The sequence below is a fragment of the Myxine glutinosa genome, chromosome 8, assembly GCF_964187855.1.
Source record: "Myxine glutinosa chromosome 8, kmMyxGlut1.1, whole genome shotgun sequence".
In the NCBI taxonomy this organism is placed as follows: domain Eukaryota; kingdom Metazoa; phylum Chordata; class Myxini; order Myxiniformes; family Myxinidae; genus Myxine; species Myxine glutinosa.
In genome coordinates, this window is record NC_136268.1 from 103,543,387 (window position 1) to 103,563,147 (window position 19,761).

The 19,761-nt window shown below is 48.6% G+C and overlaps 1 protein-coding gene across 1 annotated transcript in view; it reads left to right on the top strand.

The window, feature by feature from the left end:
* The window catches only part of LOC137414704 (lysozyme C, intestinal isozyme), a 19,148-nt gene extending 3,621 nt beyond the window's left edge, over window positions 1-15,527 (top strand). Inside the window, exons 2-4 of the mRNA XM_078783627.1 lie at window positions 7,053-7,208; window positions 7,961-8,036; window positions 14,506-15,527. Coding sequence (XP_078639753.1) covers window positions 7,053-7,208; window positions 7,961-8,036; window positions 14,506-14,569 — 296 coding nt within the window. The 3' untranslated portion in view covers window positions 14,570-15,527. The remainder of the gene's footprint in view (window positions 1-7,052; window positions 7,209-7,960; window positions 8,037-14,505) is intronic.
* Window positions 15,528-19,761: the final 4,234 nt, after the last annotated feature.

Sequence of the window (19,761 nt, forward strand, 5' to 3'; positions counted from 1 at the left end):
CTTTGGGGGGGGGGTGGGCATGGGAAGGGGGCGGTGGGAGAGGTATAAAACATATGGACACTGCCAGGGCTTCCAGGAAAGAAGTTGGAATTTCAAACAAGGTGGATCTGGGGTGAATTAGCGGGGGTAGAAAAGATCAAGGTTTTGGATGGGGGAAGATAAGAGATGGTGGTGAACAGCTGTTTTAAAGACCTGGAGGGAGGAGTGGGATTGAAGGGAGTGTGGGAGTTTGTTCCAGAGGCGGGAGAAAAGAGGAATGAAGGAGTGAAGGTGAGCAGAGAGTCGAGATTTTGGCAGTTTAACCATCAGAGGCTTGCTGGCAGATCTTGTGCGACCTGTAGGAATATTTGGGGGACAGAGCACAGAGAGAGCTGGGGGAGCAAGGCCGGAGAGGAGTCGGTAGAAGACAGAAAGACCACCTACCTGCCTGCGGTGAGTGAGTGAAAGGCCCTCAGAGATAGCTTCATCGCGGGAGATTCCAATGATTCTGAAAGCTTTGGTTTCAACAGCGTGAAGCCGAGCTAGGTGTGAGGCAGGAGCACCAGCCCATAGGGGAGAACAGTATTCCATTGAGCTGCGGATGAAAGCCTTGTATGTGGTGAGGAGCTCAGGTGTGCCTAGGAAGGACTTCGCACGACGGAGGATGCCCAGTCGGCGACTGGCTTTGCAGGCCAGCTTGGAAATGTGGTTTTCCCAAGAAAGATCATGGCAGATAGTGAGACCCAAAAGCTTGAGCGACAGAACTTCTTGGAGAGGATTGTTGAGAAAGTAGATGGGAGGGTTGTCCAGTCGATCTTTTCGGAGAGACATAGTAAGAGTGTGAGATTTGTCAGGATTGAAAGATATGTTCCACATGTTTGACCAGTCTGTGATTTTGTCCAGGTCTTCAGAGAGTGAGGAGGCTGCAGACTGCCGATCTGAGGGAAGAGGAATGGAGCGGCAGAGAGTGGAGTCATCAGCAAAGAGATAGAGAGGATTTTCCAGAGAGTCGGAGAGATCATTGATAAAGACCAGAAAAAGCACAGGGCCCAGCACACTGCCTTTGGGAACTCCAGCCTGAACAGGAAGGGGAGATGAGAGAAATCCATTCAGGGCCACACGTTGACTACGACCAGAGAGGAAGTCCGCAAGCCATGCATGGAGATTTCCATGGATACCATAGGAGTAGAGTTTGGTGAGCAGAGCTGGGTGCCAGACCGTATCGAAGGCACGTGATATGTCGAGGGAGACAGCTCTAATTTCCTGTTTGGCATTGAGGACCTCCATCCATTGTTGAGACAGGAGAAGCAGCATGTCCAGAGTAGAGTGACCTGGTCTGAATCCAAATTGATGATCAGAGATCAAGCCATTGGAGAAGAGGAAAGATTTCATATCCGAAGCAATGATGGATTCCATGACTTTGCTGATAATTGGGAGCAGGCTGATTGGTCTGTAGTTAAAAGGATCTGTTTTTGCACCTTTTTTGTGTAAAGCGGTAATGTTTGCTGATTTCCAGGATGCTGGCAGATGACCTTGAGCAAAAGATAGGGTGAAAAGAACAGAGAGAGGGTGAGATAGAGTGGCAGAGCAGGATTTTAGGACCCGTGGGCTGATGCCGTCTGGTCCAGTTGCAGAATCAGAGTCGAGGTTAGACAAAAACTCCTCCACCTGGTCAGGAGAGAAGGACACAGAGTCCAGGAGCAGTTGGGTTCGACTGGGAAAGGTGGGAACAGAGAGAGATGGGTTTGGGACTAAAGATTTTGAGGCAAACACAGAGTTGAGGCATTCGGCTTTGTCACGTGCGATGTCAACTGTGTGGCCATTTGAGGTAAGGGAGGGGATGGAGGGGGAACAAACACCAGAAACGGATTTGACCAGACGCCACCAGGATTTGGAGGAAGGAGACAGGTTTGAGAGTTCGTTCTTGAGTGAGGAGAGATAGTGCTTCCTGGCACTCCTGAGGGTAGACACACACTTGTTCCGAGCTTGGTGGAAGGAACTGAGATTGCCTTCAGTTGGATTAGCCTTCCAAGAGGCAAAGGCAAGTTGTTTCAGGGCAACTGCCTCACCACAAGATTCGGTGTACCATGGACGGGAGGAAGGGTAAGACAACTGAAGACGAGATGGGATAAATCTGTGCATGAGAGAGATCAGTTTGCTTTGGAAGAATTCCCAGGAAGAATTGATGTCAGAGGCAGTGGAGATGGGAGACCAATCCAGACGATTGATGGCTGCTTGAAGCCCGTCCCAGTCGGCCTGAGTGAAATGCCAGACTCTTCAACGCTGAGGAGGCTCTCTGAGAATGGCCAGAGAGATGTCCACTTTGACAAGCACATGATCAGAAGAACCGATTGGAGCAGAAGAAGAGCAGCAGACATTAGCAGGGAAGTTTGTCATAATCAAGTCTAGAAGAGAAGAAACTCCATTGGCTGAGATCCGGGTCGGGAAATTGACAGATTGTGTCAATCCCAGTGAGTCACAGAAGTCCTTTGCTGAGGTGCCATGACTGGTGAGAGAGGAACCCACACCCAACCAGGTGGCATGATGAGAGTTGAAGTCACCACATATGAGGAAGAGAGAGTTGGGATGAGTGGATAGAAGTTGGTCCATGTTGTCAGAGAGTGAAATGTAAATTGAGTCATCACTGTTTGGGGGACGGTACAGAACACATATGAACAAAAGGTGGGAGCGGAGAGGAAGCCGTAGCCAGAGGTACTCCTGGGGGTGAGGAGGAGAGAGGGCAGTGCAAGGAGAATGAGGAAGAGAGTTTTTGATAAAGATAGCCACCCCACCACCAGGACGAGGCTCAGGTCTATCATACCGGAAGAGGGAGTAACCAGGAAGAGATATTGAGGAATCAGAGACATCTTGAAGGAGGAAAGTCTCTGTTAAGCAGATCAAGTCTGGATTGTCAGAAGCAACCTGTATGGAGAGATCAGTCAGGTTTGAGCGAAGGCCCCGGATGTTTGAGGTCCATACCGTTAAAGAAGAGAGAGGGGGAGCATCGGGTACAGGACAGGGGAGGGGAGGAGTAGGGTAAGATGAAGGATGAGAGGGGGAGGTAGGGAGAGCAGTTGATAGTGTGTCAGAGATTACAGAAGAGTTCCAAGAAAAGGAAGGATGAGGAGGATGAAAGGTTTGGTGGTGAAGGGATGAGGCAGAGTGAGGGGTTGTTTGAGGGGGGGGGGGGCATGGGACAGTAGAAGGTTGGGGGGGGGGGTGGAGGCATGAGATAGAAGGGAGACGAGGTGGGGAGGAGGAAACTTTGAGGAGGGGGGAGGAGGGAGAATTTGAGAGGAATGGTATGGGGGGAGATTTGAATGGGAGGAGTTGGGGGGGAGTTTTGAAGGGGAGGAGTGAGGCGGGAGTTTAGGAGGGGAGGGGCAAGGGGGGAGTTTAGGAGGGGAGGGGCAAGGGGGTAGTCTAGTAGTGGAGGGGCAAGGGGGGAGTTTAGGAGTGTAGGGGCAAGGGGGGGGGATTTGGAGGGGAGGGGCAAGGGAGGAGTTTATGAGGGGAAGGGCAGGGGGGGAGTTCAGGAGTGGAGGGGCAAGGGGGGACTTTAAGAGTGGAGGGGAAAGGGGGGAGTTTAGGAGTGTAGGTGCAAGGGGGGGGATTTGGAGGGGAGGGGCAAGAGGGGAGTTTAGAAAGTGGATGATTAATGAAAGACGAACATTGATAACAAATTGGGTTTGTTGTGATTTTCAAGTTAGCAATCCGATTCAGAACGATGGAGGAGGGATGGAATGAATGTGAATTTCGACCATGTAGTGAGGGAGACGTATAAGATATTGAATTTCTTTTTTTTGACGTGGAATGAGTTGGAGAGGAAATTGAGAAAAGCCTTTTAAATAGGAAGAAAAACAGCGTGTTGTAATATACCACTGAATAAACCACTGAAGGGGAAAGGTTAAACATATTTAAAATAATATTTAAACAGAACCGTGAACAATCTTATATGCACAAAATACCAACGGGGGGAGGGCCGAGAGGGACCACCACGAGTCACGTGAACAGGGCAAAAGGTGGATGGCAAGGAGATAATGGGGGCGGGGCGAAAAGCACCGCGATACACCTGGACAGAAAGTACAGGATGAGACAATGGCACACGTGGAGAAAGGAAAAATAAATGTTTTTTTGGTTTTTTTTGTTTGTTTTTTTGGGGGGGGGAGGGGTGGGGTGGGGTGGGGATTTAAAACGTTAGACAGAGAGTATTACGTTCGGTGTAGAAGGGAAAAACTGAGAGCCAAGCAAAACACGATGTAGGGGACTTAAGTTAACAAACACCGACAGGGGTACAAGGCCGCACACGAGGCGCAGAACAGGATTAATTAATTACGAGTTACAGGAAATTCAAACCAAAACTAACTATAAACAAACAATAAAGCATGGACGATAAAGTAACGAGTTGAAATTTGACAAACACACGAATGAAAAAATAACCACTTTGGATGCCCGGAGAGAAACCAAGCCTCCAGGTCGGAAGCTTCAACAACTAGGCCGCGTGGCCGCGCGCGGCACGAGATACTCGACTATTTTTTACAGGTATGAAAGATTAACCCCGATAAAACTACCGAGGGACACTTAAAAGGTACACACACGTAAGATAAACAGTTTAGACAAGAATACAAATGTGACAATGACTTAGCTTCGAGCGTGCGTGAAGATCGTGGAACAGCTTCGAAAATCCGTGACCGCCCCGATCGAGATCTCGCGAGATCTCCCAATCGGGTTAGCCTCCGATCTCTTCTGAACTTACCGGACTTGAGGCTGCCGCGCAAGAATACCTTCGTACCTCGGCAGGTTGCGAACCAGCAACTACGAACGCCAATTGGTTTGTCGCACGATATCAGGGTCCTTATACAGTCTGCCACCGTTTACCTGCATCACATGACTTTTCCAATCGGGGAACTATCTTCCGGCAGTGTACCAATCTTATCCTTGGATGGTAATTTGGGTGGCCGAGCTACCACTTGATACCCACCGGGCCAATTAATGAGCCGATTACGTGGGGAATAACCTCCCGCCTTCGTTAGGTGCGAACAGCGCTGGACCAATGAAAGAAAGGACATTCATGAACAGTTGGAAAAGAAAACTTCAACAAATAAATTATTTACAGGTATTTACAGGGTATAGGGATCATGCAGAATCAAAGTATAGGGATCATGCGAGGGTTTTAATGTTCGGGGGAGAGGAGGGTGCACGCGAGGGGTTCAATGGGGAAAGGTGAATCAACATCGACAAGCAGTCGCTGATATAAAGCATACAGCAAAACTTAGAAATAGCAAAGAAAAATGGATGAGAAGCAGAACCTTAACTTAACCTATGCCTTATGATTATAACTACAATTAAACACAAGTCAGGAGACGACGATGGTTCACGAGCGAGTGGTATTCAATAACAAAGGACGGACTGTAACCGAAACAGGCCCGGACAGGCCAGGCCCGGAAATGTCAAAACGAAGGGTACTGACCTTGAAATGAGATAGAAAATAATGTATAATCAGTTATGAGGTTATGTTATGAGGTATGAAAATACTAACTGAAGTTAAAAATAATAGTTTATATTTAAACTTACCCAGCCATGCAAGTGCAGTGGGCGGGCAGCTTATAGAAACAGCTATACAACTTATATACAGCAACAACTTATAGCTTACAGCAATAGGCTTATAAGTCACTGGAGGCCCATCGGTACTTCACTGCTGGCTTCACGCAGACAGTACATCATGTCAAGTCTGCAACAGGGTTGATTATCTTGAAAGCTGATGTACGTCCATCACAGGGGGCTAATGACCCTTCACATCGCCCATGGCTAGCCACAAGCAGTGAAGGAGTAGTGCAAGTTGCCCACTGCACTTGCATGGCTGGGTAAGTTTAAATATAAACTATTACTTTTAACTTCAGTTCGTATTTTCATTGCATCACAGCTACTGAAAATATAAGTAAGTAACTGTTGTGTGTATCGCACATGTATAAACATGTACGCATGCATTGCTCCGCGTGTTTGCTTTCACCGGCCCTTCGGTTGTCAGGTGTCAGAGGGTGAAAGTACCCGGATGTACTTTCATACCTGGTGTGCTCGTGAGGTACATGTACACATCCACGAACTGAACATCCGGCCAGGCCGTCGGGTCGTTGATCCACGCACTTGCCGGTAACCGGTACGGACAAATTGCAAGGCCAATTGCCGATAATTTGGTCTCGTATCTCTCTTTAGCTCTGCTTGGAAAATTGTCAAAATAGTTGTAAGACATGTTTGATATAAGTGGCCAGTGGTATGTGACGAAAGTCGTAAGTTAAACCGTTGCAGCAACACAAAATCTAGCACTTTCCTGCGCAAGTCTGCAAACACAAAGCACACACACTGCAAGCGCGCGGCGTGATTGTTTTCATTGCTCTCGGGCAAGTGACGCCATTACTAAGCGGAAGTGACATCACTCCACCCCCACCCATAGGTAAATTGGAGCACCCACTGGTATTACGTGCTGTCGAGCCTGTATGAACTGTACGGCGAATTATCCCTTCCGAGTGGATGGACCTCTCTACCCATACTCCAATGCATAATGACATACTAACCCATATAAGGGGAAGGTACTATGATAATCTTCTGCTAACATAACTATTCTAAGGGACCTGTATGGTGGTTGCCATTGCTTCTTAGCGGTTTCCTAAAACCACAACAATATATTTGATTGAGAGCATCAATCTCATCTGAGATGTTTGGTCGTGCACTTGCTCCCCAAAACCGGTGCAATGGTGGAGTGCCCACATGGGTGCTGCATACCGGAGCACTCCACTGTGCATGTTGGGATCTTTAAAATGCATCTTTTGAAAAGAGTAGATGGAGATTTTAAAAATTGTTTGTTTGGAGATTAAATAGAAAGTGTAACTTCATTATAAAAGGATGTTGATGTCAAGTTACATGGAGTGAAAGGTAAGAACGGTGTAAGTACGTACGCTGAAGAAGATAGCCAAATTGATAGACAAATTGAATGGGGTATGGAGACAGTGTAGACATGCTGGGCCAAATGACCTGTACATGTGTGTAAGTTTCCTTGTACACAACTCTGTCCTCAGGGGTCTGTTTGACACATGCCGAAAGCAGCTACCAAACCAACGTGACGCACAAGAATACGGACAAAAGTATCGATTATGGAATATTCCAGATCAATAACCACTATTGGTGCGAAGATGGCAAAGGTGGTTACAACGGCTGCAACGTTCAGTGCTCAGGTGAGGGATTGAGTTCAGGTTTTACCTCCTGCTGGACTTACCTTCATTCTGCTTTCCTTCCCACACAGATTCCCTGTAACCTTCGATTTGTTTCCTTCCTCATTATGAAACTCTCCCATGTTGTTCATTACATCCGCCACAAAAGGTAGACAGAGGTTATGTTTTCACCCCATCTGTCTGTGTCTGTCTGTCTGTCTGTCTTTCTGTTTGTTTGTTTGTTTGTTTGTGATCATTAAATCTCACAAAGTTATGGACGGATTCGGACAAAGTTTCTTGGACAGGTTGGGTGTGACAAGGACGAATCGACTCGATTTTGCTGAAGATCCAGATCCAAATACTATAATTTAAAAGTGATTCTTCACCATTGAGTGATAGGGCCAAAAACTATATGTAACATGATATTTCAAAAAGTTATGGACGACTTGTGACACAACTGGAAGGACGAGTTGTGACAAAACTTGGTGGACGATTTGGTTAGGTGACAAGAACAAGCCGATTAGATTTTGGTTCAGATCTGGATCCAGATTTGGTTCAGGTCCAGATCCGGCCTATCAATGGGATACAAAACGTAAACCGTTCAGCCTGGCGGAGGTATCCGTTCTACCGAGTCCCATTCTAGTTTATTCTAAGTTGTCTACTAGGTTCAGCCAACGTTACCATTTCATTTCCTGTCTCCCTTCTTGTTCTTTCTATTCTGTCCTGCGTCCCTTTATGATCATATTGTATCACCTGTACATTGTCTGTGTCCACAGACCTGCTCAACCCGAACATAGAGGCTTCTGTGATGTGTGCCAAGATTGTTATGCAAAAGCAAGGACTCAAGGCCTGGTGAGACTTCTTGCACCCCTCGTTTCTTTGCACCCCATAGTGGTAATTATATCAATCTACCTTAGGTAAAACAGGTTATAGCACCACAAAACTGTTTCTTGGAGTAAAACACGTGAAGCACCTCCAAGTTTCTCTTTGGAGGCAAATTGCTCTGAAATCCCGACAATTCCTGATATATGGTTGAGATTAGAAAATCTGCCCTCAGGTCTCCCATCTTGCGATAATTCAAACTGCCCTCGGGGCATATAACCAAAGTAGCCACAATCAACCACTGACCAATTTTATAGACCCGAGGGCATTTAAATAAATGATTCATGATTATTAATTATTTATTAATTATTATTATGAATGATTAATTATTAATCATTAATGATTATTCAATGATTAAGTATTTGTATTATTTATTATTAAGTATTTAGTATATTTAGAGCATTATAATCAGTATTTTATATTATGCTGGCCCGCTTTATCGTGATGTACGGACTCAAAACAGATGCATTGGACCAATATAGCAATTCTCGACAAATAGAACGAGTAATTGGTCCATCAGCGAAGCGACAGGTAGACTCTGCTAGCATTCTAGTAAAACAGATAACAACGTGAGGATTAGCTCTGAGCTTGGGTCACATGGGCGTGGCTTCACAACTTGAGGATTAGCTCTGATCTTGGATCACATGGGCTTGGCTTCAAATCAACATTGTTACTCTCGCCCGGGTAAGTGTCGGTACTGCATCGTGTTTCAGCAATTTCCGATGCTTGTTTCCCAGGTAGAGATCAACGCTGGCGGCTCGAAGTGGTCTTCGCAAACATGATGTTTTGAATGAACATGCGTTTTGATATCGAGTTTGCTTGTTCCGAGGTTTTTCAACCACAAAGCACATGATCGTTAAGGATCTGCAAAAAACGATTTCTGAGATATGTGGACAAATTTATCGACGATTTGAACAGTTAAAAGCTCGGCACATCGGCATCTTGAACGCTAGAATAACTTGTAATGAAACACAGGTCCGTCAATGAGTTGTGCCCCTGTGGCGTCACATGAATCAATCGGTGGAAGTAGTTCATTTGCATAACGGAAGGGCAAATAATCCGATTTTAAAACACAATTATCTGGCTTATTATTGTCCCCCAATTTTTTTTGTGCTTATGGGTCAGGATATCATCTAAAACATCTCTTCAAAAAATTTCATGATTGTGTCCCTTTAAGGCAGGGGTTCTTTACCTTTTTTTTTGAGTCATGGACCCCTTTGAGAATCTGGTGAGAGCTATGGACCCCTCCCCAGAAAAATGCACATAAGCACATAAACACAATTTTGCACAGTGAATAAATTTTATTGCATAGGAAAATTATTTCCTTCACATACCTGAAGCCAAAATGATGCCAACATGCCAAAATGGGGACGGTTTCCACCGAACGATCAGTCGGTCGACAAGGTATTCCTCGTTATTGATGATAGCTATTTATTTACTTATCTACCAACAATTAAATAATGACATTAATCACAGCTAATTCTAATGATTGCTCAATTTCCATAAGCTTGTATCCAAAATCCTTATCATGGCGTTCAGTTATGGATTTAAATCGAATCCTGGGGAACCAGTCTCATGTCCTCATCACCAGGACACCGGATTATCCAGTTGTGTACGTACATGTATCGTATTGTAGCGGCTGCCGCTGAGTTTTCACAATCGCCTTGCACCTATCAAGGACGCGGAGCGATCACCATGCCGGGCTCGTCCAGGACGCCCAGGCCCGCGCTCAACTTGCCAGGCCGCAGCCAGGACGCTGGGCCACGCCCCCTGGCGCCGGGCCTGGGCAAACCCCCTGGCGGAATAGATATATATTGCTGACTGATAAACGGTTTTTCAGAGTGCCTGAGTGTTTGATTTCATTAAAGCAACTCAGATGAATTCTAGCTTTTTGTCGCGTCCATTCTTCCGATCGACGTGGGAGCCCCGGCTCCTTCATTGGTGACCTATCGACATGGACACGGCAGTCGCCCTTAAACTGCCTACCTTCTGGGAGGCTCACGCGGCGGTTTGGTTCGCACAGGCGGAGTCCCTGTTCGCCCTGCGAGGCATCACGGCCGACGACACCCGCTTCCACCATGTGGTAGCTGCGCTCGGGTCGGTTACCGCGGCCCGCGCCCTGAGCCTCCTCGAAAGCCCGCCAGCCACTGACAAATACGGCGCGATTAAGAAGCTGCTCCTCGATGCTTTCGCCCTCCCATCGGCGGAACGCGCACGGCGCCTGCTCGATCTGCCTGAGCTCGGCGACACGCGCCCTTCCGAGCGCATGGACTACATGCTTTCACTGCTCGGCGAGCACTCTCCGGCATTCCTGTTCCGGGAGCTGTTCTTCCGTCAGCTGCCTAACCCGGTACGCCTCGCCCTGGCAAGCACGACGATCACAGATCCCCGGGCCCTTGCCAGAGAAGCCGACAAGATCTCCGCCGCAGGACAGCGCATCGTAGCGGCGACATGGGACCCACCGCCGTCCGACGCAACACCCAGGGCGCCCGAGCACCCGGCACGGTCGACGGCCGAACTGCCGACGCCATTGGCGGCCGCTCTACTGAGCCGACCACCTCCGGCACGACGACCGAGGCCTCCACCTGACCAAGCGTGGTGTTACTATCATGCCAGGTTCGGACAGAAGGCCCGGACATGCCGACCCCCGTGCACCTTCGGCAGGCCGGGAAACGGCCGGGCCGGCGTTCATTACCAGCCATGAGCGCCGGCCACACGGGCAACTTACTGTTCATCACGGATAAAGCGTCCGGACGGCGCTTCCTGTGCGACACCGGCGCCCAACTGAGCGTCATACCCGCCTCTGACCAGGACAGGCAATCCGCGGTTTGCGGCCCCTCCTTAGTTGCGGCCAACGGATCGACTATCCGCACCTTCGGCCCGCGCAACGTCACCCTCTGCTTCGGCGGCCAACGCTTTGCTTGGACGTTTGTAACCGCCAACGTGCCCGTGGCTCTGCTAGGCGCCGACTTCCTCTGCGCACACGGACTGCTGGTGGACGTCCAACGGCGTCGTTTAATCAACGCTGAAACCTTCAGCTCCCTGGTATGCACATTGAGCAGCTCCGCGCCGACCGAGCTGGCATGCGCCGTCCCGGCGGCGAACGAGTTTGCTCGCCTGCTCACGGAGTTCCCGGCCCTCACGCGGCCGACGTTTTCGGCCGTCGCAGTACGGCATGGGATCGAGCACCACATACCAACCACGGGCCCGCCGGTCTACGCCAGGGCCCGCCGCCTCGACCCAGCCAAGCTCGCCGTAGCGAAGGCCGAATTCGACGCGTTGGAGCACCTCGGCATCGTGCGGCGCTCCGATAGCGCGTGGGCCTCGCCACTGCACATCGTGCCAAAGCCGGGGGGTGGATGGCGCCCGTGTGGCGACTACCGCCGTCTCAATGACGCTACCACCCCCGACAGGTACCCGATCCCGCATATCCAAGACTTCTCCGCCCGTCTGGCGGGACGGGTCATTTTTTCGAAAATTGACCTCATACGGGGATATCACCAGGTACCTGTCAGGGCGGCCGACGTCCCTAAAACGGCAGTCATCACGCCGTTCGGCTTATTCGAATTCTTGCGGATGCCGTTTGGTCTCAAGAACGCGGCTCAGGCGTTCCAGCGCTTGATGGACGGCGTGCTGCGTGACCTGCCGTTCCTTTTCGTTTACCTGGACGACATCCTTGTCGCCAGCACGTCCCGGGCCGAGCACCTCCTCCACCTCCGGACACTGTTCGAGCGCCTCAGCGAGCACGGCCTCATCGTCAACCCGGCCAAATGCCACTTCGGCACGACGGCCGTTGATTTTTTGGGCCATCACATCACCAAGAACGGGGCCGTGCCGCTGCCAACCAAGGTCGAGGCCATCACCACGTTCCCGCGTCCCCGCACCATAAAGGCCCTGCAGGAATTCCTGGGAATGGTGAATTTTTATCACCGCTTCGTGCCCCGCGCTGCTCAGCTCATGCGGCCCCTCTACGAAGCCCTCCGGGGCATGCCGGCCAAGCACGACATCGCCTGGTCCGCAGCAATGGATGCAGCCTTCCAAGGCTCAAAGCGGGCCCTCGCCGACGCAACACTGCTCGCTCACCCGGTGCTCAACGCTCCCATCGCCCTCACCACGGATGCCTCCGACTACGTGGTGGGCGCCGTACATGAGCAATGGGTGAACGGGGTTTGGCAGCCACTCGCTTTTTTCAGCCGGCAGCTCCGGCCGAACGAGCTCAAATACAGCACGTTTGACCGGGAGCTCCTCGGTCTACACCTGGCCGTCCGCCATTTCCGCCACCTCCTGGAGGGCCGACCTTTCACGGCATTCGTCGACCACAAGCCGTTGGTTTACGCCATGGCCAAGGTCACGGAGCCATGGTCGGCCCGCCAACAGCGCCACCTCTCCACCGTGTCGGAGTTTACCACGGACATCCGGCACGTCGCCGGCAAAAACAACGCCGTGGCCGACTGTCTTTCCCGGGCCAGCGCGAACGCGGTCCACCTGGGCGTGGATTTTGCGCTTATGGCGGCGGACCAAACCACCGACACCACGGTGCAAGCCCTCCGGGCGGCGGACACGGGCCTCCGCCTGGCCGACATCCCCTGCGCGGACACTGTCCTGCTCTGCGACGTCTCCCAAGGCCAGCCTCGCCCCATCGTGCCCGTCGCCTGGCAACGCCGCATCTTCGCCTCCCTCCACGGCCTTTCCCACCCGGGCCGGAAAGCTTCCCAGAAGCTGGTGTCGGCGCGTTTCGTCTGGCACGGCCTTCGTCGGGACGTCCGCGATTGGACCAGCGCCTGCACGGCCTGCCAACGGGCCAAGGTCCACCGACACACCCAGGCCCCGCTGGCACCTTTCACCGTGCCCGAACGACGTTTCGACCACGTCAACGTGGATCTGGTGGGCCCCCTCCCCCCGTCACGGGGGTTCACACACCTGCTCACCATGGTGGACAGGACCACCAGGTGGCCGGAGGCCGTTCCCCTCGTCTCCACCACCACCGCCGACGTGGCGCAGGCTTTCATCGCCACCTGGGTCGCCCGCTTCGGCGCACCGGCGGACATCTCGTCAGACCGCGGTCCACAGTTCACCTCCGAGCTGTGGGGCGCGGTCGCCCACAACCTGGGGATCAAGCTCCACCGTACTACGGCCTACCACCCCCAAGCAAACGGGTTGTGCGAGCGATTCCACCGCTCCATGAAGGCCGCGCTCATGGCCGGCCTTCAAGACGTCGGGTGGGCCGACCGGCTGCCGTGGGTCCTTTTGGGCCTTCGCACGGCCCCCAAGGAGGACCTCCAGGCATCCACCGCCGAGCTTGTCTATGGCCAGGTGCTACGCGTCCCGGGCGAATTTGTGCCCGACGCTACCAGTCCCTGGTCCGCAGCTCACCAGCGCTCGGACCTCCAGGAGGCCGCCCGACGGTTTGCCCCCGTGCCAACATCCCACCACGGTGACCCCCAGTCCTACGTCCCCCCAGCACTCCGCACAGCGGAGTATGTTTTTGTGCGTCACGACGCACATCGGTGGCCACTCCAGCCGCCGTACGACGGGCCCTTCCGGGTGCTGCGACGGGACGACAAGTCGTTCGTCATCGACATCGGCGGCAGGTCGGACCGGATTGCTGTGGACCGCCTCAAGCCGGCGCACGTGGACGTCGACCACCCACCACGGGTGGCCCTTCCGCCGCGGCGAGGCCGTCCCCCGTCCACGGTGCCCCCCACTCGACCGCCCACCACCTCACCGGACCCCCTCCCACGACCCGCCAGGGGTCGCTTCGGCCGGGTCATCAGGACCCCCCTCAAATTGACCCTGCCGGTGCAAGTCGATTCTGGGGGGACGTGTGTAGCGGCTGCCGCTGAGTTTTCACAATCGCCTTGCACCTATCAAGGACGCGGAGCGATCACCATGCCGGGCTCGTCCAGGACGCCCAGGCCCGCGCTCAACATGCCAGGCCGCAGCCAGGACGCTGGGCCACGCCCCCTGGCGCCGGGCCTGGGCAAACCCCCTGGCGGAATAGATATATATTGCTGACTGATAAACGGTTTTTCAGAGTGCCTGAGTGTTTGATTTCATTAAAGCAACTCAGATGAATTCTAGCTTTTTGTCGCGTCCATTCTTCCGATCGACGTGGGAGCCCCGGCTCCTTCAGTATGTCTGTTTGTGCACACATATGTAACATATCGAATGTAATTGTTGACTATTGTTTTAAGAATATCTTGTGCATAATTTAGTGAATCAACAAGGACATTATGAGACATCCATGTAATGAGCATGAACGGAGACCTTCGGAAATCATGGATAAACCAACATGATTTCTTGAATTTGAATCTGGTGTTGAGTGAGCCGAGTGTGGCCAAAAAAAAAAAAAAAAGTTCAAATGTGTCAATTATTTCGGTTAAATGTTTGCAGTCTATCTACAAAGTATTGTACCAACTCAACGTGCTTTGTCTGCCAGGTATGGATGGCAATACAAGTGCCGGGGGAAAGACGTTCAAGTCTACATTCGAGGATGCTTTTAAGAAGAAGAAGAACAACAACAACAGCATTCCTCGACCCAATATCTTTTCTTCTTTTTTTTTGGAAAAGTCACCCACGCCTTTCCAATGGCATGTGATGAGGTTCTTATCAGATTGCATGAGAAGTGCATGACATATTTTGTAAGGGATCTTTATTACTTTGCTCTTTCTTAGTGATGATTTGGGATTAATCTCTTCAACTCAGTCCTTTAACCTTGATCTTTAAACTTATTTATCCTTGATCTTTAAACTTCTTTAACCTTGATCTTTAAACTTCTTTAACCTTGATCTTTAAACTTCTTTAACCTTGATCTTGAATGTAAATCCTTCTAGTGTAAATGCTCTTAGTTGGGCTCGCTTGGCTGGCCATCTGGTTTGAGAAATGAAAAAGGTTGCTGGGTGCGAGTCAACATCTCCTGGACAAGCTCCGCCATTTTGAGCATGGCGTGCACGTCACTGTGGTCCAGCGTCATTCCGCATTCTCTTCACTGGAACATGGTCATTTATTATTTTGACTCCCTTGTGATAGCTTCTTGTGACCATTGTTAATGTGGGGAGAGGGTGGGAACACGTCTTGTATGCTTTTACCTATTAATGTTGTGAAGAAAACTATGAGAGTCAACCTCTTTATAGATCATAACAAGAAACAAACCCCTATTGACCTCATAATAACAGAAAACCCCCTTTTTTGATCGTATTAGGTACCAACCCCCCTCTACACATCACACCAACAACCAACATCCTCTACAACATTCCACGTATTGCAAAGGAGCTGGAATAATAAAATTCTGTGTCAAAGTGCGGAGCATTTGGACTGATAAAGGGCAGCAGTGATGAGCTTGTGGTGCTAGAAATGGCTCAGCTTGACCAATCAGCAGGTCAGAGAAAAGGCATAGATAGAACATTTATTGGAATAACATCAAGTGCTTCAAAAACATTAAAGTTTTATTTTAACCTCAAATTTTGGCTTCTTGTGTTTTGTGCTGGATTTGAAGTTCATACCTTCTTGTGGTTTTTATATCTGACTTTTTGCACCTACAGTCACGCGAAAAAGTAAGTACACCCCATGTAAAGTTTTGACTTTTTCAACATATTTCAACATACAGCTATTTGATCTTTATTTAAACAATATTGATAGATAAAGGTGATATAATAAAACAAATATCATGAAACATTTACATTTTGTAGTCCATTGTATAATTTAAATAAACATAAATGCAAATTTCGCATGTGGAAAAAGTAAGTACACCCCTACATTTATCACTACTTCAAATACCTGTAATTAGAATCAGGTGCACCAGCTCAGGTGCAAATGATAAGAACATCGTTAGAGAGGATCTTGGAGGAACCTGTCTTATTTAAACCTCAGACATTTAGTTTGGTTTGCTCTTTGTTGAAGTGTGCGGCATCACCATGCCTAGATCAAAAGAGCTCTCTGAGGCCTTCAGAAAGAAGGTTATAGATGCCGACGATTCTGGGAAGGGATTTAAAAAGATCTCCAAACAATTTGAAATCAATCATTCGACTGTCTGGAAGATCATCTACAAGTGGAGAAGATTCAAAACAACTGCCAACTTGTTCAGGCCAGGCCGCCCCAGCAAGTTCAGCCCGAGAGCAGACCGCAAGATGCTGAAAGAAGTCTCTAAGAACCCCAGAATGTCATCACAGGACCTACAGGTAAGCTCTTGACACTGTTGATGTCAAAGTGCACGAATCTACCATTAGAAAGAGGCTGCACAAATTTGATCTGCATGGGAGGTGTGCCAGGAGGAAACCTTTGCTGTCCAGAAAGAACATCAGGGCAAGACTAAAGTTTGCCAATGAACACCGAGGCAAAGACCAGCACTTCTGGAACAATGTGCTCTGGACAGATGAGTCAAAGGTAGAGCTATTTGGCCACAGTACCAGAAGACATGTTTGGCGAAAACCAAAGACAGCATTTGACCACAAGAACCTGATACCAACTGTAAAGCATGGTGGTGGAAATATTATGGTTTGGGGCAGATTTGCTGCATCAGGGCCTGGGCAGCTCACAATCATAGAACCCACTATGAATTCTTCATTGCACCAGAGGGTGCTTGAGGATAATGTGAGGCCATCTGTCGGAAAGTTGAAGGTCAACCGAAGGTTGACCTTGCAACATGACAATGACCCTAAACATACGAGTAAATCCACCAAGGAATGGCTGAAAATAAAGAAATGGAGGGTTCTGGAATGGCCAAGTCAAAGCCCAGATCTAAATCCCATTGAGATGTTGTGGGGGGATTGAAACGAGCTGTGCATGCAAGAAACCCCTCAAACATCGCACAGCTGAAAGAATTCTGCATGGAGGAGTGGGCAAAAATTTCTCCCAGTCGATGTCAGAGACTGTTAGACAGTTATAAGAAACGCCTACTTGAGGTTGTTTCTGCCAAAGGGGGCAATACCACCTATTGGAGCCAAGGGTGTACTTACTTTTTCCACATGCGAAATTTGCATTTATGTTTATTTAAATTACACAATGGACTACAAAATGTAAATGTTTCATGATATTTGTTATATTATATCACCTTTATCTATCAATATTGTTGAAATGAAGATCAAATAGCTGTATGTTGAAATATGTTGAAAAAGTCAAAACTTTACATGGGGTGCACTTACTTTTTCACGTGACTGTAAATGCAAGAATTTCCGGTGACATGGGGATTCACAGAAGTATAAACGTTTGTAAAGAAACGACAAGAGCTCTCTGTTCTGATAAATCGGTGCAATCACAGTCATCACACTAAAATACATGTACACAATTTGGTGTCTGACTGCGATGCGTTCGGTCGTTACTTATTGAATCTCAACCCAACTTGCCAGGGGGACTAAGGGTTATACGACGGAAGTTGAAGTGACTTCAATAATTTGCACTTCCCCTCGCCCACAGGGTTTTACGCTTTAGACATACACCGTATGAAGGTGTATAGATATCTTATTGTGGTGTTTCGTGGGGCACACCTATCGGAAGTAAAAATGAATAGTTCCAAGTGGGAAAGATGCTCGTCTCCCGATGAAGGGTGGTAATAGTTGGGATGCAATCGGTGATAATAGTGGAGCAGATAAGTGATTTTGCTAGAATCGTTCAAATGCGGATACAAGCATGGAAATTGGCACGAATGTTCAAGGAAAAAGTGCTAGCCACTTGAAATTCCAACATGGCAGCAATTTTTTAAGATGGCCGCCATTAGCTCCAAAAATGCATGCGAAAACCAAGGTCATGTTGCAGGCAATTCTTACCATGTCCTGCCAGAAACCATGAAACAGGAAGCGGTTCTTGAGTGGTATAAAGAACAGAACTGCCCTTGCAGAGCACTCATACAAAGCACATAACTGAAAACCGGTGCAACCCTTATAAACCAAGAACAAGTATTCTACATCAGTGGTGGAAAGGATTCCAAAACAATCAGAATCACTTCAAGTTGTGTTGCAGAAGTACCAAGCTTCCAATTAAAGCTAGAGGAGGCTGATACCCGCATCATTCCCCATGTGGATCATGGTTGTGACAAAATAGTGGTGTGCAGTGATGGCACTGATGTTCTCGTACTTCTTTCGCACAATAGGCCAGCTATTGCAACACAGGAAATATACTTCCTCACAGGGCATGAAATGACCATGATTAAAGAGGATATTAGATGTGGAGAGACATTGTCTGGTAGCTGATAACAGTATAAACCAGATATGAATATCTAATGAGTTATTATTTAAACAGCGGAATGAGCCAAAATATTGCATGCAACTTCTTTATTTTACTATTTCTTCCTATATATTCCAGACTCAGGGAAATATATGCCACACACAAAAGAAAACCTAATATCCGTTGAAATCACGAAAAATGTTGATTATAAGCAGAATTCTGTTGAATTATTTCTCACTTGCGGCACGAGAAGCTGTAGTGTTCACCGACAGTACAAGGAGCAGTAGAAGAGGTGGAGAATTACTTTATTCCAAGAGGTTCCAAAAGTCATGCCGCTCAGCAGGTGGCACTCAAACATAAAACAAACATTTGGTACAGATTTCGCTACAAACAGCAACAGCACGCTTCCTTCACCTCTAAATGGCTGGAGTGAACAGACAAAATCCTCCAAAAACTGAGGTCACTTTTTAAGGTGTACAGGGCAACAAAGTACCACACAAACAGATTCTTCCTGATTTGGTAGAGATGCCACAGCAGAAGATCAATGGTGGTGACAAAATGTGACCTCACATTTTGAGCATCATGTGCACCAGGCAAAAGGGTTTGTGCATGCTCTCTGGTCAGAACTGACTCAGACACCTTCATGGACCAACTGGCACAAGAGGGTTAATGTATGGTAAAAGAGGAGTAATGTATGGTACAAGAGGGTTAATGTATGGTACAAGAGGGGTAATGTATGGTACAAGAGGGGTAATGTATGGTACAAGAGGGGTAATGTATGGTACAAGAGGGTTAATGTATGGTACAAGAGGGGTAATGTTGGTAAAAGAGGAGTAATGTATGGTACAAGAGGGTTAATGTATGGTACAAGAGTAATGTCTGGTAAAAGAGGAGTAATGTATGGGACAAGAGGAGTAATGTATGGGGCAAGAGGAGTAATGTATGGTACAAGAAGGGGATGGTGTGGGGAGAAGGGGTACAGTTGAAGATGGTATCAATAAATAGTTACATTATTCTTAATAGTGAGGTACCCGTGGTACGCACGGGTGGGAGGCCAGAAGCAAACAGGCAATGCAGATACGGCGAATGCTAAAGCATGAAACCAATAAATTCCACATTCCTGCAGCACCCTCAGTCGCATGTCAGACATGGACAGCAAGTTAATGAAGGACTTCCATGAAAAACGTACTGTTCGCAAACAAACGGTTACGTTCACGTATAGAAACATCGATCATGGGTCCATGGCGAATCTGCATATGGCAATCCGCAAAGTTCACGTTTAGAAAAGAGAAGCCATCATGGAATGTCGTCATTTACTTGAACTCGATATCTCTTTTTTCATTCCAAACAACATAACTCCAATCACAAATTAATCACAAAAACTTTTAACAACATTGTTAATGTTTCCTTCATTGTAAAAACTACCAAGTCAACAGTTAAAAGGATTTTGAGCCGATAGGTGTTACGGCCTTGTCAAGATCGATGGAGACAGCGATCTGTTAGCGTATACAACACCCAAATAGCCATGTGGGATTCT